The sequence below is a fragment of the Pogona vitticeps genome, chromosome 11 (genome assembly GCF_051106095.1).
Source record: "Pogona vitticeps strain Pit_001003342236 chromosome 11, PviZW2.1, whole genome shotgun sequence".
Taxonomy (NCBI): domain Eukaryota; kingdom Metazoa; phylum Chordata; class Lepidosauria; order Squamata; family Agamidae; genus Pogona; species Pogona vitticeps.
Window position 1 is genome coordinate 23745168 of NC_135793.1, and position 23154 is coordinate 23768321.

A 23154-nucleotide genomic window follows, 5' to 3' on the forward strand; every position below is an offset into this window, starting at 1 on the left:
GCCAACATTTTGATGCAGAAGCAGAACTGGAAGAGGAAGAAGCTTTACCTTTCAATACGATACAATTGCTTGCTTAGCCATATGTGGGGCTCCTGTGTTTGTCTTTTCATGCCCCTCTGCAGTCAACACACGGCCCCAAAAATAACCCAAAGAGTTCCTGAGATGCTTCCAATCACTATTTCAGCCAATGCACAGCTTACCTTCGTGAAGCCTGTGTGCCTTCGCTCTTTGCTCCACAAGACATCAAGCACCGGAAAGAGAGCAAGAAGCAAAGAGAGTTAACCAAATGTGAAGATCTTCGCAACCACCAAACGAATCTTCACGAAATTTGGGCGATTGGGAGAGTTCAGAAAGACAGGCTTAGAAGAAAAGTGACTGGCTAACAAATTTGTTCCACGGAAGACTTCGAATGACTTTTCCTCCTTCTGGGCTACCTCCCCTCAATGGGGTTGGCATTTTGCCATTATTTCTCTCAAGCAGGGGGGCTGGGACCCCCCCAAGTGGGTCACAGAGTGTTTTCTGAGGGGTTGTTGGGGGATCCACGTATATGTATTGTCGCTCCCGTTAAATAATTTTTTTCCTTAACCTTTTGGAGAGGAATGTTGAAGTTCACGTACATAAGGGTGTATGAGAAACAGACCTTTTGGGGGAGCAAGAAGCCTCTCCTTTCTGAGAAGGGATGACTTGACCTCCATTAAAAAGGCCTTTTTATGCAAATGTGGGGGGCTCTCAGGTTACTTGGGGGGGTCATGACTCAAAAAAAGGTTGCGAAGCACGGCTCTAAAGGCACCGCACAAAGCATTTAAATTTAAATCTCAGGGGGGCTCCATAAACTCAGTCCCCCCTAAGATGGATAGTGTGTCTTCTCTCGAGAAGAGGAGGAATACTTATAAAGGGTGATCAGGTTTGCATCCTGCCATCTCCAGGTCAGGCTAGGATAGATTCCGGTCTGAAACCCTGAAGGTTTGCTGACTTTCTGAGTTGACAGTATTGGTCCAGATGCTCCCAGGTATGAAAATGAAGGGACATCCTGTTTGATCCGGCTATTTTTTTGCCATGACACCTTTCTGTGTACCTTCACCCAGAAAGGACCACTGTGCATTCTGGATAAATGGTTCTGTCCCTAAAACATGTGTTTCAAGGTTCTGGATCTGTTGGGTTCAGGCATCCCATATGTATCTGCGGGATCAGTATCCGCGGATTCACTTATCCACGATCTGAAAATATTAAAAATATTAAAAGAAAAATCCTAGAAAAAAATATTGTAAAGATGAAGTTACCAGAACTGGCCACTAGAGAGAGACAGAAACCACGCTATGTATATCATTTGCTAAAGAAATAGATTCCCACGGTGTCATTATCATAACAGGCCATTAGAGGGAGTCAGAGACCATACCATGTACAGCTTTCACCATTGAAATAGCATTTGCTATAATCCAGATTTCTCAGTATCCACGGGACAGTTGGAACTGATCCTCAGTGGATATGGGGGTCCTACTGTATGTATGACTAGAGGTCATTATTATTGATCCCTCCTCCTAATGTACAAAAATAAGGGAAGTTTGCTACCAACCACCTCAAACCAGTTGCCATGGTACATTCTCTGGCGCTTCCATGGCAATTCCTTCTGTCTCAAGAGGAAAAAATCAGACCGAAGATAGAGCTTTGGGATTCATTTCTAAAATGTGTGGGGAAAACAATAGGAAATGACGAGGAAGAAAAGATAACAACAGATGATTGCATTTACATCGGAGGAGAAGACTGTGTATAAAGTACATACCTTTACTCTAGAGCGTAGCCGTCCCTGAGGGATATCAACCCTGCATTAAAAGCAATGAGGAATATCGTGTTTTGTAGTAATTTGAGGTAAAAACTGTGAAAGTGCCATAAGGCTAAATAACCTCTGATGGGGAGGAAGAGATGGTAGCGTAGGCAGGGGTGACATTTAACAAATTCCATATCCCGAAGGCCTGTTTCTGGATATAAACTGAGGGTAGATGACTGTGTTTGAAGATTAGGGATTTTTTGTTACAACTGTTTTGTTTTATATCAGATGGAATGGAGCAGACTCACAAGCCATAAGAAAGGAAGTCGGCGTGTTCCTTTAGGAATAGCGACCAAGCAGCAAACTTTTAAAATACCATCATGCGTCAATTCTGTCTTATGGCAACCTTTCCCCGCCCCCCCCCCCCCAGGGTTTTCTAGGTAGAGAATACTCAGAAGTGCTTTACCCTTCTCTTCCTCTAGGGGTGCTCTAAGACCGTGCAGCTTGCCCAAGGCTACCCAGGCTGGCTCTACTCATAGGAACCACCATGAGGAATTGAACTCCTAACCTCTGGCTTGGCAACCAGATAAAAATCGCTGTTAAGCGAAATCCTTGTCAAGCGAAATTTTAAAAAAACATTGAAATGCATTGAAAACCGGTTCAATGCGTTCCAATGGGCTAAATACCTCAGCATTCAGCGAAGATCCTCCATAGGGCGGCCATTTTCCGGTGCCTCTAAAGCGAGGAATCAGCCCTAAAGCACAGCGGGCAGCCATTTTAGAGCTGCCAATCAGCTGTTTTAAAATTGTCGTCTAGTGAAAAATCGGTTCCCGAAGCAGGGAACCAATCATTATTAAGCAATTTTTCCCCATAGGAACATCGTTTTGCAAGCGCAATAGCAATCGCAAAAACTTCATCATAAAGCGGTTTCATTGTTTAACAAGGTAATTGTTAAGCAAGGCACCACTGTACCTAAGCCACTGAGCTATCCAGCCAGCCTAAAATATCATATAGGACAAAAAAAAGTATATGGAATATGAAGGAGAGAGTGTGTGGATGGGTGGGTGGAGTTTTTTTTTCTGTTTTTGATACAGTACTTTCTTTAAATGTGTTATTTAATTATTTCTAATCTGGAACAAAATCACAAAATCAAATACACTTTTCAAATTACACCATTAACAGAACTTAGACCATTTACTGGTCATATAAGCTAGAAGATTCCAGGAGTAACAAACAGCTGTTTAAAAGGAACATTTTAAAGCTCTGGAATAATGAGACGTTTTCCTATAGGGTTTTAATTCTATTGTCCTTGGGCATTTACGTTCCTCGTACAGCGGCAGATGTTTAAAAAGAAATATAAAACACTAACCGTGTTTTGATGTTATGGTTGGTTAAGACAAATTCAGAATTATTGAGTTTCTTCTTAAACTGTAGGAAAGACAAAAGGTTCAGTGTAATTTCATTATCTAGATCTACATTGTACAGAAATTTGCAGGCATTGATATGGAGTTATACATATATGGCCGGCACCACAACGCTCTCTATTGCAAAGAGAGCCTGGAGTCAGCTTTCATTGGTAGCCCCACTAACTGGGCCGTTTGTGGATTTATTTCTCAGCACTGCCAACAGAGAGAGCGATGGAGCTGGGGGGGTCACAGGGCAGAACCCCCAGCATCCACGCTTCCCCTTTGCAACATCAGGGATGCGCAGGAGCTCACAGGAAATACCCATCATTCCCAGGTACCTGCCACCAAAGGCAGTCGGGTCTCTCTGCCGATGGATAAGATCTAAATGAGGGATCACTGTTAATTTTTATCATTGATCTGTTTCAATGTACATATCAAAAGAAGAAAGGGGGGATTAAAAAGGGCGGAGAGAATCATAACTACTTGCCCGGTTTCCGGAAAGCTTCTTAGCATCATAATAATCAAAGTCCCGTTGTTGTTTGGAGAACACCGTGAAGTTCGTTCGGATGTTGTAGAAACTTACTGTAAGGAGGAAGAAGAGAGAATGCCATCGGTGGGAGTTATATTTGCAGTTTGCTTCAACTGTCATAATGGGGAGGTGGGCAGGTTGGTTGGTTGGTTGGTTGGTTGGTTGGTTGGTTGGTTGGTTGGTTGGTTGGTTGGTTGGTTGGTTGGTTGGTTGGTTGGTTGGTTGGTTGGATGGATGGATGGATGGATGGATGGATGGATGGATGGATGGATGGATGGATGGATGGATGGATGGATGGATGGATGGATGGATGGATCACCTCTAGAATGTTTGACTGGGTGGCATCTTCACAATGTGGCACATTCGCTATTTACCATGTGAGGCAAATTCTGGTGTCCCCCCCTCCCCTTGAGGTAATAAATTCAGGGTTGCAATGAGGATAAAGCAACAAAGGTTTTGCCCCTGACCACCAACATTTAAAGGGTGTCTAAAGCTGGTTGTGTAAAAAAATGATGAGCATTATTAGGAAAATAAATAACAATGCCTCATGGCTGAATCACCTTCCTCCCCCCTCCTTTTCCAGGGAAAGCAAGCTTTCTTTTTTCTTTCGGAAGGCACCAGATTCTCCTGTTTTTGTGCACTCATGGACCGAGACAGAGTGTGTGGGGATTGGTGCCGCTTGCCCAAAACCCTGAGTTGCAACTCTGAACACATCACTAGTGCAGCCACATGAGGGAGCCTTGAAACACAGTTACGTTCTCAGGAAGGAGGAGGAAGAGGAGGATTGATAACTAAGGCAAGGTCTTTAACTTCGACCGTGTTATTTGGGGAGGGGGCCCTTGCGAAAGGCTGCACTCTATTCTTCCGGGTTTCTCAAACACCAGCCTTTGACATTTCTAGTATTTCTTTCCAGAAAGGATAGCTAAGGGCTGTAGGTCACTGGCTATGGAGCCAGAGGTTGGGGGTTCGATTCCCCTATGGGGCCTTTTTCACAGGGGCTGGACGCAGTGATCCAGAGGGTCCCTTCCAGCTTGGCCAGTTCAAAGAGGATGATTACAAAAGGGCATACCTGTAACTGTGGCTTCAGGTGATTTACTCGTGGATGGCGAAGCTGCCGTGGTGGACGCCTCCGCACCTATTGAGGAGAGAGAAAAGTAAATGGACACAAAACATCTCCAGGAATCATGTGTGGGTGATGATGTTTCTGTGAGCTTTCCTGGTAGCCATTTGCACTTTCTGAAGAACTGTGTACTACCTGGACCTGCACAGAGGAGGTGTTTCAGAAGTGTAGCCCTCCAGAGGCTTTCGCACTACAACTCCCATCATTCGTCTGATGGGCTTGCTGCAAGCGACTCGGCGTGGATGAGAGTAAATCTTTCTCTGTGGAAAATCAGGCAGAGGCACACCTTAGCCATGTTGTGTGTGTGTGTGTGTGTGTGTGTGTGTGTGTGTGCGCGTGCGTGCGTGTGTGTGTGTGTGTGTCTGTGTGATAACTCCAAGAATAAATACTCCAGGCAGCATTCTGGGTGTTGTAGTCCGAACCAAGGAATGTGTGCAAACTGAGTGCAATAGACAGAATAACAAAATATAGTGCTTTTCACTATGTAGCATTCTAATTTTCATCTACAATATCTTCAAAGCTTACAGTTAAGAGTTTCCCTCCCCTTTTCCTAGTCATTTGTGTTTTGCTTGTAGTATTTTGCTACTTACCTACCTTATTTCAGGGCCTGCATTAATGGTTATGGATATTCTTACAGCATTTTAGATCTTAATTTCCTTCCATACCATTCTTTTGTGTGTGTGTGTGTGTGTGTGTGTGTGTGTGTGTGTGTGTGTGTGTGTGTGTGTGTGTGTGTGTGTGTGTGTGTGTGTGTGTGTGTGTGTGTGTGTGTGTGTGTGTGTGTGTGTGTGTTTACTTTCAGTTTTATTTTGTGGGCTGAGCTTCACTGCAAGTGGCCCCCAGGCTCTTGATATCTCCCCTGGCTGGCGCTGAAAGACCCCCCAGGGGCTTAACATATTGAGAATTTCTGATAAGCCTTTTCATAAAGCAGAAGTCAAAAAAAAAAAAAAAAACAGACACTCCAGGGGTCAAGACAGGAGAGCAATAAATCCAGCTATTCCTATCCTCTTGAATTTCCAGAAAGGATAGCTAAGGGCTGTAGGTCTATGGAGCCAGAGGTTGGGGGTTCGATTCCCCTATGGGGCCTTTTTCACAGGAGCTGGATGCAGTGATCCAGAGGGTCCCTTCCAGCTTGGCCAGTTCAAAGAGGATGATTACAAAAGGGCATACCTGTAACTGTGGCTTCAGGTGGTTTACTCGTGGACGGCGGAGCTGCTGTGGTGGCTGCCTCCCCACCTATTGAGGAGAGAGAAAAGTACATGGATACAAAACGTACATCTCCAGGAATCCTGTGTTGGCAATGCTTCACCTTTATTCCCTGTTATATCTGCAATGATACTTCCTGTTCTAAGTTGTAGGCAGTTCATAAATCCTGGTTCGTCAAAAGGAGCAATAAAATTTCATGAAGAACCTTTACAGCATGTGGGAACCATCTCATGCCCTTGACCAGAGATTTGGTACAAAGGTTACAGCTTGGCCTCTCATCACAAACTCATAAGCTAGCTCTAACAATCAAACCACATCATAAGGAAACGTGTGTTGCCTGCTCTAATAGGATTCAGCCTCCAGGTGCACAGTTCCTTCAAAGCTCCATGCCAAGGCAATCAGACTTGCTAAGGAAGCCTGTGCTTTTCTCTCTCAGTGATGAACCATGAAATAAAGGCAAGCTTTGGCTTAATGTTAGACCTATTGGTTATATTTTCACTTTTTAATGATTGCATCGTGGAAGGGGTTGGGCTTGGTGGGCTTGTAAGCCCCCTTTCAACTTCACTATTCTATGATTCTATTTGTTATTATTTTATTGATGATTTGTTTTGTTTTTGCCCTATTATATCATTTTGTTTGTCTTTCTCCTGACTGTAAACCTTGAAGAATAGCACCTATTACTAATCAGGCAGCATACAAGTAAATTAAATTAATTAAATTTAAATGAATTTAATTTAATGTAAATTTAATTTAATTTAATTAACATTAATTTAATTTAATTTAAATAAATAAATTCTTTGCAAAACAGAGGTTCTGGCAAGCTCATATGAGCACGTTCTTAAGGGAGCTAAGCTTCTAAAGAGGTGTGCAGCCCTGGAGTTCTGTCTCAAGAACATTTCTAACAAACAGAGAAGTGGAAGAAAAGGCACATTCCGACACTGAGAACACAGACAGTCGCAAATGCCCTGTGTAAGTCCTGTTTTGGGGAGAGAACATTTCCTAGCATGATGTGCTGTTGACAAGAACAAGAATGGGGAAGCTCATCCACCACCTTCATTGACTTTGGTCAGGTCGGAGACTACAAATCCCATTGGCCAAAGGGACTGAAGCGGGGTGGGAGCACTGGCCCACCAACATCTGGAAATGAATAGAGCATCAATACGACAATGGAACTGACACTGGAGGCCTTCAAGAGAAAATGGGACTGCCTTCCTTTGACGTGGATTCCTGCACTGAGCAGGGGGTTGGACTCCATGGCCTTAGAAGTGAGTCTATGTGTTGTGGGGAAGGCATGATCTCACACTCACCGCACGGCTGGTGATGGGCCAATTCATTTCTCACACCGCCCAGGGACCAGTAGTCCCCCTGCCAGCTGACGACGTTCCCTCCGTCGCACCGGGCCATCTGCTGCGGGTCTCTGACGTGATCCCACATTTGGAAATAGTGCAAGATGCCAACAAAGGAGGAGAGGATCGTCGGACTTCCGTTCTGGTTCTTGTGCAAGTGGCCCAGGATCAGCGTCCCGTCCGGCTTCAAGCACTTGCGAGTGGAATTATAGAGCCGAACGCTCCTCAGCTTCTCGCTGTTCTGGAAGATCTCGAACAGGCTCTTATTCCCATCCCAGGTACAACAGATACGATGCATGCTGTACGCTGGGAAATCCATCCCCAACTCTGTCTTGTTGCCCAAAATAAAGGCGTAGAGGATGGATTTGTTGACCAACAAGGCCAACTCCACCTTTTCCATTTCAGTGGAGGAGCTGTTGACGTCATAGGAGAAGGGCGCCCAAGTCTTTATGCTTTCTTCTGTCTTGTTGAGATCAATACACACGGTAAACGTGCACAGGTCACGGAGGTGGTGATGGTTGTCCAAGGAAGCATATTTGTTTGACAGTCCCATGAAAAGCAATTGTCTCCCTCTCAGAGATTCCGTTTCTAACATGTCGGTAAGGAGAGAAATAAGAAAAAAGAATAGTGTCACATATTTTTTTTAATCAAGAGAATGGCCATCGGAAAAACCAATCAAATTATGTGCAACCATCAAGGACGTTAAGAGTTCCTCTGCCGTACTCAATTGTAGCAAACTGATACCACTTAAACTTTCATGGCTGCCTCCTCTTGAAATACTAGGATTCGTAATTCGAGAGATTTAGGATTCGCTGCTGGAAAACTCAAGCGCATCCCCTGAACTTTAGCGGAGTTTCAAGCCACTCACCAAACTGCATAGCCCGCAATTCCATAAAGCACAATCATGAAACCCTCGTAGTAGCCTATGATGAGATTTTAAGGAAAGGAAACCGTTTTAAAGATGTGAGGATTTCCACGTGAAAGAAACTATGCAGAATTTCACAAACTTTGCTGGATAGCTCAGGTTCGGAGTTCAATTCCCCCGTGGGGCCTCCTTGAGGGGGGATCCAGAGGGTCCCTTCCAGCTCAACAGTTCGACACTGGTGGAGGTTATTGCAGGACAAGGATGGGAAGGGAATGCAGGCGGCATTCAGAGAAATGCAGCAAAATCCGATCGGCAGGTATTTGTACATCCCAGACTTTAGGATAGCAGTGAGGAATATATGCCCCCCCAGACACTTTGGACTACAAATCCCATCATTCCTCACCACTAGCCGTGCTGGCTAGAGCTGATGGGAGCTGCATTCCAGCAGCGTCTAAGAGAGCAATGCATATTTCTGATCCCAGCCCTAGGGATATCTGTTTTACTTCTAATCGCTTCTCTTCCTGAGTGTGCACCACATTCAGGTCGAAAAGGTGGAGCTCAAACCATCCTTCACATGAGCCCAAGGATATATGACCTAAATCAGACTCCCCTAACATGTTTGCCATTTTTATTAAAGGCTAACTGCTTTTGAAAAGAGAAATGCCAGACAACCAAAGCCTTTATCGCTCAAATGTCAAGGCCGTCCTTCTAATCAATTTTCTCTACCGGCTTTGTCCATTCCTGGCTCTACGTTATAAATCCTCTCAGTGTGTTGCCTGGTTATAAATCTTCTGGAGATTATTTGCAACTCAAACAGAAGGTGTACAGGTTGGGAATTTGCAGAAGTAGTCATGCATCAGAAGATGTATGAGGAGTTGGCCACGGAGACACATTGCTTTTTTTGAAGTCAACCCAGCTGGCCAGAAAAGCGTTGGGGTTCTGAGAACTTCATGGCGGCCTCCTGCCTTACTGGTGGGTGGAAGCCACTGAACTGTCAGAAGGGTCTATCATTGTGATTCATGGAGATGTCCTAGAGATTATCTCGCTCCTTAGCCATCACTTTGAAAGGAAGGTTGGAGAAAGCTGAAATGGTATATCTGGAGGTTAATTTATTTCCAGGCGGGTTGCCCGGTTAATCTATTGTCACAAGATAATAAAACAACACCTTTTAAATAAGCTGATCTATTGTGGCATGAGGGTTTTGTAGATTACAGTCCACTTAATCTGGAGTAAAAGTTTAGCAGATGGGGTGGTCTAGCTTCTGCCAATACTTTTGGAATCCAGTTTCATTTCCAATACACAGTATATATGTGCACAATCTGGCAAACCCTATACCAACTTGTTAGAGTGTGACTATAGACACCCTAATGATCCTCGCTTGGATCGATCTTTATTGAGATAAACAGGCTCACTTTGAGGAGTACTATGTCATTTGGGGGCAATTCTTGTATCCTCCCACAAGACTCAAGCACACCATGCCCCAAACAACCCTGTTTAGCATAATCAAGATTTCATTCACTTTAAAAGAAAAACTTCCCATTTCTCAAGATTGTTAAGCTGCTCAAACGAAGCATGGACAAGGAAGTTGCTTCACAGTCTTGAGAAATGGAAATCTTCCTTACCACTCATCTTTGGAGGGGAAAGGAAAGGAAGTTTTGCATTTCTATTTCATTGTTGCAAACCAACACAGTGCATCAGTGATGCTTTGAGAGGGCGTTGTTTTAAAAGGCCCTTTCAGGGCACTGCTGATTCATTAGCAACAATCAAAAAGAAATGCAAGACTTCCTTCGCTCGACCTCCACAACAAGGGGCAAAGAAGCTTCCCATTCCTCGAGATTGTTAAGTGGTTTCAGCAAAGGAACAGCCTGCCAGAGAATCCTGGCCAGCCTAGCTAGTGGGAAAGGCTTCTGGAAAGCTTATCAAGGCAATGAGGATGAAACACCAATGATTTATGACAACAGTAAACCAAAAATGGGGAACCATTTGCAAATTCCTAACAGCGAGCTTTTTCTTCCACTGATAGAAGTTCAGAGTCCATCATCCATAACCCAGAAACTGACACTCCCCAGTACACAATGAATTGGTTTAACTTTGCCGGCACAAATGATTTTCATATTGGCAAGGAAACAGAGATGTCACGTAGAAATACGTAGAAATAATCTCTAAGACTAAAACAGATCATTGTTCATCATCATTTCAGTCATTAAATAGGGACACCAACGCTCAGAACAGATGCAGATATTCTTCAATATGGAACCCAGTCCTCATGGGAATGAATTTGAATGTTGGAGAAAGGGGTGATACATCCATTCTTATTCCTTATGAAAAAATCTCCCCGAACACGGAAAGCTAGTCTGTCAAGAAGAAGAAGGGTTTGGCTTTCTCGCTGACATGCTAGCTTTCCAGATGATGTGATTTATCTGTTTACATGAGGTAGGCATGCAAGGTAGCCAGTGTGTTGCAGTGGGCAGAATGTCAGATGGGGACTCAGAAGACCTGGGTTCAAATTCCTGCTTACTATGGAAACTCCCTGGGGGATGGCATTAATAAAAGCCCGACTGGGTTTGCCCTGGCAGCGTATAAGCACAAAAGTATTCAACTGGACCAAACTTCACAGTCAGTGAGAGCTTAAGAATTGTAAGAGGAGGTCGGTCAAAGGAACACAGGTTTAATTGTCGAGCGATCTCCAGGGGAAGATGTGTGATGTAGTACTAGGGGCTTCCGTTAGAAGGAGCAGCTGGTGGAAAGCAAAGAGTGCATTTTGCACAAGACAGAAAGGATTCCTTTCTGCATATTTCTCTGAACAGTTTTAATTGCTCCCTCAGGTAAAAGCTTTCAGAAAATGTCAAGAATACACAGAACTGATAGGTAAGAAATCTGGTGGAGCCCTTTAAAATGCTGGATTGGAACCTGAGAGATCCATGTTCACATTTCCAGGAAGTCAGAAAACCCACCAACAATAGAAACTGGGGGTTTGATTCCACTTTCCAAGGAGTGGTGCTAGATAGCTCAGTGGTGAAGGTCTCTGGCTGCAGAGCCAGAGGTTGGAAGTTCAATTCCCAACTGGGCCTCCTTGAACTTGATGATCCACAGGGTCCCTTCCACCTCTGCAGTTCAAACATTATTTAGATCTGCTCTGGGTTGTAGCCTGATGATCACAAGAGCTCTCCAAGGTGCTGAAAGCTATGTTCTTTATGTCTATTTCACTGCTGGAAACCGCCCAGAGTAGTGGCAAGGCCACCGGATGGAGCGGTATAGAAACATAACAAACAAACAATATTTCCAAAAACGAATAAGTACTTGGGATGTCTGCTTTAAAGATCGGACTAAAACACAGAGTGGATCCACCACCTCACTGACCCTGGCTTCACCAGTCTCCTCTGCTGAGCAACATTGGCAAATCTCTCTCCCATCTGCCAACTAGAAATAAATAAATAAACGTGACTTTTACAGTGACGTATTCCTGGACTTTGGATGGTGTTGATGATTCTTGGGGAGCTTATTTGGGCTCATTTCTAAAGGAGCACATCAGAATTCACAGGAAATTAACAAGGACTTGTTATCTACAATCGATAGCTCAACTCAGGGAAAGCTTGTACCTGTGTGAGAGAACAATGCCGTAACAAGGATGGCCAAGGTGCAGAAGATCTTGCGTGGGGAACAGCCAGAAACAGCCCACTGTTGTTGTTGCATCATCTAGACATGGTCTGAAAGGCAGAAGCAAATTCCATGGGGAGAAGGGACAAATCTAGAAATGTGCCCAAGCTATAGCTAGTCCTGAAACCTGCACACATTTATTTATTTATGCCCTTCATCCCTCTAGGTCCTGTATTATCCACCATCTAAATATCTTCCACTTCCTCAGAGGGAATTTTCACCCCTGGTGTCTCATATGCTGGGAACTACCTGTCTGGACCCCGCATGAGACACTGGGTAGAAAAAAAACATTGATTCTTCTGGGACAGGATTCGAGACCCAGGCGAGTGATAATAAATAGTTGGAACAGCCCTGTGGAGACCTGAGTTCAAATCTCTCTCCAGCTCAAAGCAACCTGGTTAACTCTGGGACTGGAATTATTTCCCAGACTAACATCCTAAATTCGCACTGAGCCCTCCCTCCCAGGTGTGAAACTTTCAAGGTGCTTTGACAAAGAAGAATCTGTGGGTGTGTTTTCGGAATGGCAATAGCACCACAGTTCCCCAGTTTGTGTGCCCAGGGGTTCTTAGGCTGCAACTCCCAGAAGCCTTCACTACTAGTTCTGCTAGCCAGGATTTCTGGGCATTGTAGTCGAAGAACTTCGGGGGACCTAAGGTTTAGAACCACGGTCAGGAAGCACTATTGCTCCTCGGGTCCCATGTTCCCCTCCTGGCAGTTCCAGGTAGGGCTGTCGACACTGGTCAGAAAGGCTGGAGAATCTCCACCAGGAAGTATGGGTAGCCAGTGGTCAGATTTCAATGTCAATAAAGCTCAGGGAAGTTAGGGGTTTTTTTGGAGTACAACTTCCAGACCTCCCCAGTGGTTAAACTGGCTGGGGGTTTCTGAGAGTTATAAAAAGACAAAAAATAATGTTTCCAACGTAGCGTCCTTTCCATTAGTTTTGAGAGCAGACCCTGGAAGAAGGAAACCTTATAGCACCCAGCAGCCTCTCTCTAGAGACTTTCGTAAGCTCTGGTTAGAACTCAGGATTGATGGCGGGTTTGCATTTTAAATAACCAGTTGGGAGTTCGATTCCCCACTACGCCTAGGCTTGATGATCTGTAGAGTTCCTTCCAGCTCTGCCATTTTAAGATTATTTTTATTGTTATCTTTACCAACCCTCACTTTATGCTGGATTTTGATTCACCTGTTGATCTATTTGGTAAGCAAAATCGTCACAAGAGATTTTGCTGAGGGAGAAACAAAGAAGGAACACACCAAAAAAATTTAAAAATATAAAAACAGCAACACACCGAACCAAACAGAAGCAACCTCTTACCTGACAAGGACGCCGCTAGTAATGTCTTTGAACGAATTTGGTCAAATCTCAAAGCTCATTTCTCCCAGCGTTTGGTACAATTTCTTGTCACGAAAGGAAACCAGAAGTATGACGGAGCAGATCCTCACCAGCTGATGTGCTTCTCTTGAAAAGTTGCCGAATGATCCCCGGTAGAGCTGCTGAGTCCTGCCCGCCTTCTTTTTTTATGACCTTCCCTGTGATGTGTCACCCTCACCTTTCTGTTTTACTGACTTCACTTTTCTCCCCTTTCTGTTTATGGCCAGTGCTTCCCGTCCTTCAAAGAAAAATCGGTTCGGAGCGTGAGAAATTCTACAGTCCTGGAGCAGAGCTCCAGTAAACCCCTCGGCCCATCAGACCATCAGCGTCTGCCATTGGGTTTTTCTTTCATGGGACCTTGGGCCTCGAAAAAAAGGGTCTCATCAGAGCTACCACCGGTTTTTTTTTCAAATTACAGACAAATTGCAAGCAGGATATATTACCATCAGCTTGCAATTTGTCCATACAGTGGTGCCCCGCATGATGACAATAATCCGTTCTGTCAAAATCGCTGTACAGTGAAATCGTCGTCATGCGGGGCAAAAAAAAACCCATTGGAATGCATTGAAAACTGGTTAATGCGTTCCAGTGGGGAAATACCTCATTGTCCAGCGAAGATCGGCCATAGAGAACTGCCAATCAGCTGTTTAGAATCATTGTTTTGTGAAGCTTCTGTCCATAAAACAGCCATTTTGCGAAGGGAGGGAAGCCATTTTGCGGAGCCAGAAAAATCATCGTTTTGTGAACAAACAGTTTGCGAAGCAGGGACCTAATCGATGTAAAGTGAATAAACCCATAGGAACCATCGTTTTGCAATCGCTATAGCGAGCGCAAACAAGTCATCATCAAGCTATTTCGTCGTCATGTGGGTCATCGTCATGCAGGACACCACTGTAGTTCCCCACTGTGCCTCGTAGGGGAAGAGCCAGCCTGGGTAGCCTTGGACAAGCTGCACAGGCTCAGAACAACCCGAGAAGAATGGAGCGAGAAACCCCTTCTGAGTATTCTCTACCTACAAAATCCTGAAAAGAGTTTCCATAAGTCAGAACTGACTTGATGGCATGCAGTTATTATATTACCATTGTTGTAACCCGGTCGGCCACAGCCGCTAGCTACAATAACTGGGAGACTCTGAGAAAGCGGGAATGCAAAATTGGCGATGTCTGGTTACCGTGATGTTTGCAAGCCCTTCCTCTGCCATCACAGAGCCTAGGAGCTAAAATCAATTTCTTTTGTGAAAAAGCAAACATTAGAACCCTCAGCAACTGCAGAAAAAGGACACAAAATCCCCTGGCCTCTGATTACCCTTCATTATACTATTTAATGATCATGGAAATGCCAAAGATAAGTAACGTATTAGATCATAAAAAACTTATTCTCGCTAAACAGCTATATCAAAGATTAGATTCATGCAGCAGAATCACAAAATGAAGGGGAAGGAGGCAGGCAAAAGGGAAAGCAAAATGATTAGCCATCTGAACTTCCAAACAGTGGAATCCGGGGAACGCTACACCATTTGGACTTCTGCCTAACCTCATGGCCCAAACTCCAGACTTAAAGTAAAGTCTCCCTTGTCCCCATTCAGCACTGCAGCCCCAACTTCACACCAGCTCTCCAACACAAAACGTTGCACTGAACATTTAAGTAAAAGAAACGTAGGATAAGCGCAGCCGCGTTAGTTCGATGAGAGCCTTTGGATCAATGCGTCATTTGAGTCAACACATACACAAGTCCCAGTGATATCATGGATACAGAATTGTGTTCACACATATACACCAGTGGGTCTTGCAAGTAAAAGTTGCAAAGTGGATTACTCCTTTTTTCCAGCAAACTTTTCCTTTCCCGAACCTCCGGTCTGGTCTTTGCAACACAGACAATCCAGTTACCCATTTGAGACCACTTCTGAATTGCTTTGCAACAGCCAACTAGCAGGGGTATCCCTTCCGGAGCCTGTGTTGAATGGCTGCAGATCATGTGCAGACTTCACAGCTCTGTTTTTCGGCCCTAGTGCCTGCGTCTCCCCTCTTCTTTCCCTTTAATGTCGGTTCTTTTTCCTCTAAAAAATATTTCGGAATTCCAAAAATCTTCGGCTCCTCCCACGTTTACTGCCACATCTACGATGGCACTCAGAACTGCTGTATATGGGAAAGACAGCAATTTCCAGAAAAATAACCCAGGTAGTCAATTTCATGTGTGTGTTCTGAACTGCTGTACGTATAGTCGGAACTCCATAACAAGGCTTCATCCTTTTTTTCAACAATAGCTCCCAGAATCCCCCAGCCAACACATGGGACATGTAGTCCCCAAAGTGACCTTTTTCAAGCTCTGGGCATCCGTGGTGTGCCATGCTTAAGGGTTTCGATGCGTGCCAGTTACCCAAGATATTAGACGTGGATGACAGCTCTACTGCAGAAGATCTGACTTCCTTTTTTACTATGTGATTGTATCAGCAGATTGGGTATAACCTGATCCCTCTCCACCTCCCCACCTCCCTTCCTCTCTTTCTCTTTCTCTCTCTCTCTCTCTGTCATTCTCTCCTGCACCAGCTGCACTGACTTCAGATTAGTACCATTCTCCTGTCACCGCTCCTCCTTCTTATGCAATAACCTTCAGCAGTTTTACCATGCTGTTTTAAAAAATTCTTTTAATGAAACTTAAAAGTGGACTACATGGGTGTTTTGCCTGCTCTTTAGCCCATCACAGGGACAGACTGGTGTACTCTTAAAGATGATGATCAGAGGATGTCTTTACTGGAGTGAATGAGCCTTCCCTGAGAGCTCTCCTACCCATGTTTTTCTGCTCCCTGGCTTCTACAGTTTTGATATTGATGAGATCACTCCCTTTTGGTCCATTTCTAGCACGTGTGATCACAGGGAACAAACTAAAAACCTTCCTGTTTTGATTCACCAGTATCATGAAGTGGCTTAAGAAGAAAGCCATTCTGTGATATTGGCCAATTAAACACTCCCTCAGAGGGGCCAAGGAAGTGAAAATAAATTGTAAGTGTGTATTAGAGCACTGAACATGCGCTTTGTCACTTTAAAGCCAGCATTAGGTATCTGCATTACAAGTTAGGTATGTGTATTTCCTAAATTGTGATGCACATATCTAACACATTAAAAAAATAATCACTTCCTTGGCCCCTCCACAGAATGGAGGAAGTGTTTAATTGGCCCGTATCCTGAAGTGGCTAAGCTGTGTTCTTAAGCCACTTCGTAATATTGGCAAACGGACAGCAGACAGCTATGGACCAAATAGGGTCACTTGAGGTCTATGTGTTGTCTGGATGCAGAGATGGCACCCAATGGCATATTGGATCTTCTAGAGACTCTGTTTGGCCCAAATCCAGCCCAGCCCTGTAGACTAACCCTCAGGATGAGGTCCTCAAGTGTCTGCTTCAGGTTCCCACACCTCCCCTTCTAGGAAAATTTAAAGGGACATTCGGCTACCCTAATGAGAGATGCAAAATAATCTACTCTGTGCTTTGGTCATTTAGCACCAACAACCCTGGGGGGGGGGGGTTGTAATCCAACATAGTCACGGTGTTGACTACCACAGATGGTGGCTTAGAAAAACAGTGAGGGAAGCCCAATATTGCCAAGGCCCAGCAGATGGCAACATAACATTACTGTTCTCCTATTCCTCTTAAAATACCATTTTTAAAACTGCTAATAACTCAAACTTGCTACTTTTTTTTCAACTTTGGGCAAAGGGTTTTCATTCTTCTTAACAACATCATTTATTGTTATGGTCCATAATAAATATTGTTATAAATAATTTTGTGCAGGTGCTTTTATAGTGAAATTTCTTTTAATTTGGCTGCATGGGGACGACCAACCGGGCATGTTTCGCCTTGAGAAAAGAAGTCCAAGGGAAGATAGGAGGGCATTTACAAATACTTGAAAGGCCGTCATCCAGAGGAGGGGCAGGATCTGTTCTCGATCATCCCAAAGTGCAGGACATGTCATAATGGGCTCAAGTTACAGGAAGCCAGAATTAGGTTGAATATCAGGAAAAACTTCCTAACTGTTAGAGCAGTACGACAATGGGACCCATGATCTTGGGAGATGGGGAGTGCTCCAGCGCTGGAGGCCTTCAAGAGAAAATTGAACCACCCTCTGTCCGATCTGCTTTGACTGGGATGTTTTCGTTGAGCAGGGGGGTGGACTTGATGGCCTTAGAGGCCCCTTCCAACTGCCCTAGGCTATGATCCTATGAAAGCCTCCATATGCCCCATTTTCCTTTGCCAAGAGAGTCTCTGGTGCTGAAGGATCCTTTGACACCCCAACGAGATGCCATCCCATGTGTCTATTGCCATGAGGTGCTGCATAGCATCCACCACCCCGGGAGCTTGTAACATACAAAATTATGTCTTCTGTTTTCAGTTTTCTCCTATCGGGAGAAGGTCCTGCCCTCCCCCTGTTTTGCAACCCTAATAAACCCTTGGTCTTCTTTCCCCATCCCGGCTCCTCTTTTCCTCCCTCATGGAGGATCCCTCCCTGTTGTTATTCAAGTCTTCTCCCAGAAGCTTCCCTCTGAGTCCTGGTTGCCACGGCAACCGCATCAGCACCCGAGTGTGGTGCGGTGCTCTGAGCCAGCCAGAATTAGGTATAAAGCCGCTAGGGGATGGATGGGTGGCTGAAAAACAGAGGGATACGGGGATGAGCCAATGAGCAGACCCAGATCTTTCCAAACCTAATAAAAAGCAAGATGGGAAGATGGGAAATACTGGGTCTCCAACACCAGCACTCACTGGAGCACCTGCCCTGCAGGGTGGCCTCGGGAGGCCATGGGAAGCTTGCTATGCTGTGGGAACACAATCCTCATCACCATTGCTCCCACATGTGCCCACGGCAAGCTTCTAACTCTGGCTCCCATTTGACTCACTCGAGTGGCTCCATTTCCCCCCCCCCAAAAAAAAAAAAACAACACCAGATCCCAGCCCATGTAAGTGATCCTCAAATGCCATGACTGAGTGTAAACAAGACAGATAAAGGCAGGGGATAACCTCCACTCCAACTCTGCCACAAAGCAGGCGCTGACTTCCGAAACCTAGGACGACATCGGACACCAAAGAGGTCAGTCTAGGGGAGGGAAACCCCTGGCTTCAGCTCTCCCTCCCAGGTGTGAGCAAGAGGCAGAGGGCCATTTGGTTCCCTCACGCGGGCACAAGAAAATTGCAGGCTAGCTAGGGGCTGAGAAGAGAAAACTCCCTGGAAAAGACCCTGATGTTGGGAAAGTGTGAGGGCAAGAGGAGAAGAGGACAAGATGGATGGACAGTGTCATCGAAGCCACCAACATGAATTTGACTCAACTCTGGGAGGCAGTGGAAGACAGGAGGGCCTGGCGTGCTCTGGTCCATGGGGTCACGAAGAGTCGGACACGGCTTAACGGCTAAACAACAGCTAGGGGCACGCTGCACCTTCCCCCCTCCCCAAGTGCTCATGCTGGTAGCAAAGCCGGAAACAGGAGATCCGAAGGGGGTGGAGACGCAGCGGCCCTTTCGCCACCCAGTCCACTAAGATGCAGCTGCTCTCACTGGCACGTCTCTGCGACAAAGGACACCACCAGCTCCACAACAATCATCTGCCAGGGGAGAGAGGCAGTGAAAAGCAAGCCACAGAGCAGAAATCATCACCTAGCTATGCCCCATTCATTCATTCATTCATTCATTCATTCATTCATTCATTCATTCATTCATTCATTCATTCATTCATTCATTCACTTTATTTATATCTCACCTGTCTACCAAATGAAGGGACCTAGATCGTTTACCCTGAATTAAGGATTCAGCTGGTCAGGGTGTTTTTCTGACGCAGCGCATGCATCCGCAGCAGACGTCCAACTCTCCGGACTGTAAAAGGACGGCAGGGATGGGAAGTCAAATCACGGGACTTGCAGTCAAATCGGACTTATGTTGCACTGACAACTCAACTCTGGATTTTTTTTTAAAGGACTCAGACTTGACTCACAACTTTAACCCACCCACCCCTCTCTCTTTTTTTTTTCAGCAGAAAAAAAAAGACTGGTTTTTAATAGACTTGGGGTTTGGTATCAAAGACTCAGGCTTGGGACTAATTTTTATTTTATTTATTTATTTATTTGATTTATACCAAAGACTTGCCAGCAACCTTGATTAGCAGTTCCACCAAGCGGTCTGGGCTGAGGTTGTGTCGCATTGGCAGAATTCTAAAATTTTGATGCATGTGAGTGATTCTGCCTTTTGAACACATGCCGTCAAATCTGAATTCGAATTTCCGCTCAGGTTAAGTTGCTTTCAAAATGGCATCGGAAATGGGACATTCACTCTCGTGGACATCTGGAAATCAAGATTTCTTGAATCAGAACTCTTAAAATACGGTTTGGAGGACAGGGCCAAAGCCGAAATTTATGCTGCTTAGAAACATGGATCCTGGGGGGAAACGCCTGATAATCCTATCATGGCACATGTCTAAAACCAGTAGCGTTAGTTAGCTAGGAGGACGGCACTTTCCACATGTTGGCTTGTGGATTCTGGGACTTGTAGTCGGAAAGAGCAACTGAGCCCTGGGCATCGTGGTAACAAGAGGACCTTTATGCCAACGGAGGGAAGAATAAGCCTGTGAAGCAGGCAAACAAAGGCGCTTCTTTGAAGGAGGGAAACAAAAACAACAGTGGAGTCTTTTAGTGCTGGGGCCATCTTCCCGAGAGCAGAACACAAGCAATGCACAGTCTTAACTTTTGGGAGAAGTTCCCACATCAGCTTCTGCTGGGTTCACATCCTCCTGCTCTGCTCATCTGTTGGCAGGGAGTAAAATGGCTTATATTTATAAGATTATATATGTGATCTTTGGGCAGGCAGAATATGTGTTTTTGCAGGTTTCTGGAGAGAGAACCGCGGTAACGTTCCTGGTCAAAACAGGAAAATCAGCCGCAAGAGGCTGAGATCCACTTGCTCAGGCCTGGGAGGGGGGTGTCCATGGATGGGGGGCACCTAGAGCAGTCAGTCAACTTCTGAATAAAATTTTGCTTGCCAACTTTTTTCCTATCTGCTCCTGTGCCTTTTAATTATTAAACATCCGATGCCCTAGTGATCTAACAGGGGGGCTAGGAAAATTTGCGCCTCTCCGTTTTGTACACCAATTTTTTACAGGGAACACAGAGCTTTTTTAAAAAAATGTGTCTGTTCCATTAAAAGAAATAAAGCCTGTTGCAAAGAGGTTGATTCCAAACGAATTTTTTAAATCATTGCAAAAAATCAACGGGTCTGGTACAGGTTGAAACTTAATTACTTTTGAGAAGCAAACATTTCAAAGAAAAGTTTCCCGGGGCAGATCAACAATGAAACTAATGAAGATTAAGCTTCAGGATCCTAATTCCAGAGGGGCCCCAGAAGTGAATTTAGTCCACATTTTAAAAAAAGTTGGTGATCTGTTGTAGAACTACCCCACCAAAGAAAACTACAGTGGTTACCAAGACTTCATTGTTGGTTGCAAAAGGGGCCCCACATAACAGTTCAATTTTCAAGGCTCCAAAAATGTAGGTCCGCCACTGATGGCTTCTTAAAATGAAAAAGACCCCTCCCATCACAGTAGGAAAGGTCTCGGTAATGGTACACTGTTGTGTCATGGTGCAGAAATAGCTATGAAATGTCTCTAGTTGAATGCCTCCCTTCACCAGAACTCCATTAAAAACGGATGCTGACTGCCACATCATGTATCTTTTTCCACCAAATGATGCTCAATTTGATTATGATTGCATTATGGTAATAATGATGGGCTCTTGATGGAAAATGGGAAGAAAATGTAAGAATTCAAGAGCAGGATTTTGTCAAAGTCTGTCTGATGAGCTACAGACACAGAAAACCAATTAAGTCCCCCTCACTCTTAATCAGCATCTGTCCCCCACTCTGTTTAACAGCTCCACAATCAAAAGCTCAATTAGATACATATTTTTTAAAATGGAAATGTGCACGGCCTTTCGGAGATTCGTTTACATGTGCTGGGAATAATTCAGCTGTTGATTTTCTTTCTTTCAAGACGTCATGTCTTCTTCCTCCCTTTGACAAGGTGTTGTTTAAAATCAAAATACAAATAGGATTGAACACACTTTTTGATCATTTGCTTCCGACTTATGGCATTCTTGTGAATGAGTCCATTTGTTAACAGCCCTGCTGAGGTCTTAAAAACTCAGGGCTGTGGGTTCCATTATTAATTTGATCCATCTCATCTTAGCTCTTCCTCATATTCTACCACCTTCTACTTTTCCTAGCATTACTCTTCCCCCCCCCCCACTTGGTCTTGTTTCCTCATGACTCGGGTGCAAAAAACTCAGTTTGAGTCATGTCAGCTTCTGCTTGATCTAATCTATACCCCACATCCTGATGCATAACACTGCTTTTGGTCTTGTCATAGGCCGTGATGTTGCTTCCTATCTATGGCAACCCTATGAATGAATGATCTCCAAAATGTCCAGTCCTCAGCTGCCCTGTTCAGTTCTCGAAAATTCAGCCCCATGGCTTCATTTATTGAGTCAACCCATCTCACATTGTGTCTTCTTCTTTTCCTGCTTCTTTCACATTTTCCTATCACTATTGTCTTTTCAGACTTTTGTCCTTCTCATCATGTGCCCAAAAGTATAGATGCCTCAGTTTGTCATTTATTTTCTCATCAGCTTTCTCAAATCCTATTAGTTTTGTCAGTAAAAATTAGATCATTTTTTTAGGTAGTGGTGTTATCCCAATAGACTATCTCTTTTGAAGATTTGCAGTTCTTAATTGATGTTTAATTTTACTTTATACATACAACACTAAATCCAGTTGACAGTGCCACCTACAGTTGCCTCATGAATTCAATAGATGCATCTCATTGGGACTAAAAATCTGAGTTTTTACAAAAAAAAATCTACTTATCTGGTACAAGTTGGCTTTTTTTTCTAAAATGCATCTTAAAAATGTAAATAATAGCTGTATGAATAGAGTACAATAATAATTAAAAGCATTGTTCCAAGATTAATCCAATTAGTGTTTCTAGGATTCAAAAGGCGCCTGAAAACATTGTTTTTCAGAGAGACCTTTTTCAGGTACCAGCCTTGATTTTTCATATGCTTCATGTTGAGCATGTAAATTCTTAACTCACAAAACTTGAGTTTATGTCATTGATTATGTGTTTCATATTGGTTTTTTTTTTGCTGTAAATTGCCCAGAATAGTGCATGCACTCTGTGTGTGTGTATGTACAAAAATATTTATCAAAAATATTTATCAAATTTTCCTTGATATGACTTCCACTGATTTGCAGCCAAGCAAAACATGCCTAGAAAATATTGGACTTGAAGTGTGGTCTGTATGAAAGAGTGCCAGTTAATTAATTACTGGAGTGAATTACGGAGAAAGGGGGATTCGAACCCACGACTGTACCAGGCCGGTTTTGTGTGTATGTGAGCGAGAGAGACAGAGAGTGCGCGGGGTAGAACGGTCACGCTGCCAAAGGTGGGCGAGAGGACGCCCCTCAAAGCGGCTGCGCGGAGCCTCGCGGGCCACAGAGCCGAGGCGACAGGAGGGGGCGGAGCCAAAGGCGCGCTCCCGTCGCCCGCGGCCCCTCCCTCCCTCTCTCCCTCCTTCCGCGCCTCCCCCTTCCTTCCTTGAGGCGGCGCCGCGAGGTGGAAAGAGGGGAAGCCGAGGGGTGGTGCGCATGCGCAGTTTCCCTGCCAGCCGGCAGGCCGGGCGGGCAAACTGAGCGCGCGGGGCGCCTAGAGGGAAGGTGGGGGGGGCCTTCGTCCCCCGGAGCATGCGCAGTGCGCCTCCTCCCCTCTGCCGCGTTTGGCGGTTCTGCGCTCGCCCGCGCCGGTGTGAGGGAAAGACGGGGAGTGACTCCTGAGGCGGCGGCGGCGGAGGAGGAAGAGGAAG

At 44.8% G+C, this 23154-nt stretch overlaps 1 protein-coding gene and 1 long non-coding RNA gene across 2 annotated transcripts; both read right to left on the reverse strand.

The window, feature by feature from the left end:
• Positions 1-1561: 1561 nt before the first annotated feature.
• On the reverse strand, positions 1562-3233 carry LOC144584486 (uncharacterized). The gene is made up of 2 exons (XR_013538758.1): positions 3135-3233; positions 1562-1820 (listed from the first exon to the last, which is right to left on the reverse strand). It is a non-coding gene; the product is annotated as an uncharacterized LOC144584486 (long non-coding RNA).
• A 1559-nt stretch (positions 3234-4792) lies between these two features.
• Positions 4793-7967, reverse strand: LOC140702290 (adhesion G-protein coupled receptor G4-like). Its single transcript, XM_078380824.1, has 4 exons — positions 7334-7967; positions 5991-6056; positions 5415-5427; positions 4793-4835 (listed from the first exon to the last, which is right to left on the reverse strand). Exons 1-4 carry the CDS (start codon positions 7965-7967, stop codon positions 4793-4795), a joined length of 756 nt encoding a protein of 251 aa, XP_078236950.1.
• Positions 7968-23154: the final 15187 nt, after the last annotated feature.

What these genes read in the sequence shown, in the direction of transcription:
- LOC140702290 (XM_078380824.1), bottom strand. Translation starts at nt 7,967, where the DNA reads ATGTTAGAAACGGAATCTCTGAGAGGGAGACAATTGCTTTTCATGGGA. An exon ending in GGCCCATCACCAGCCGTGCG is followed by an intron (nt 6,057 to 7,333) that starts GTGAGTGTGAGA and finishes TCTCCTCAATAG; the next exon opens with GTGGGGAGGCAGCCACCACA.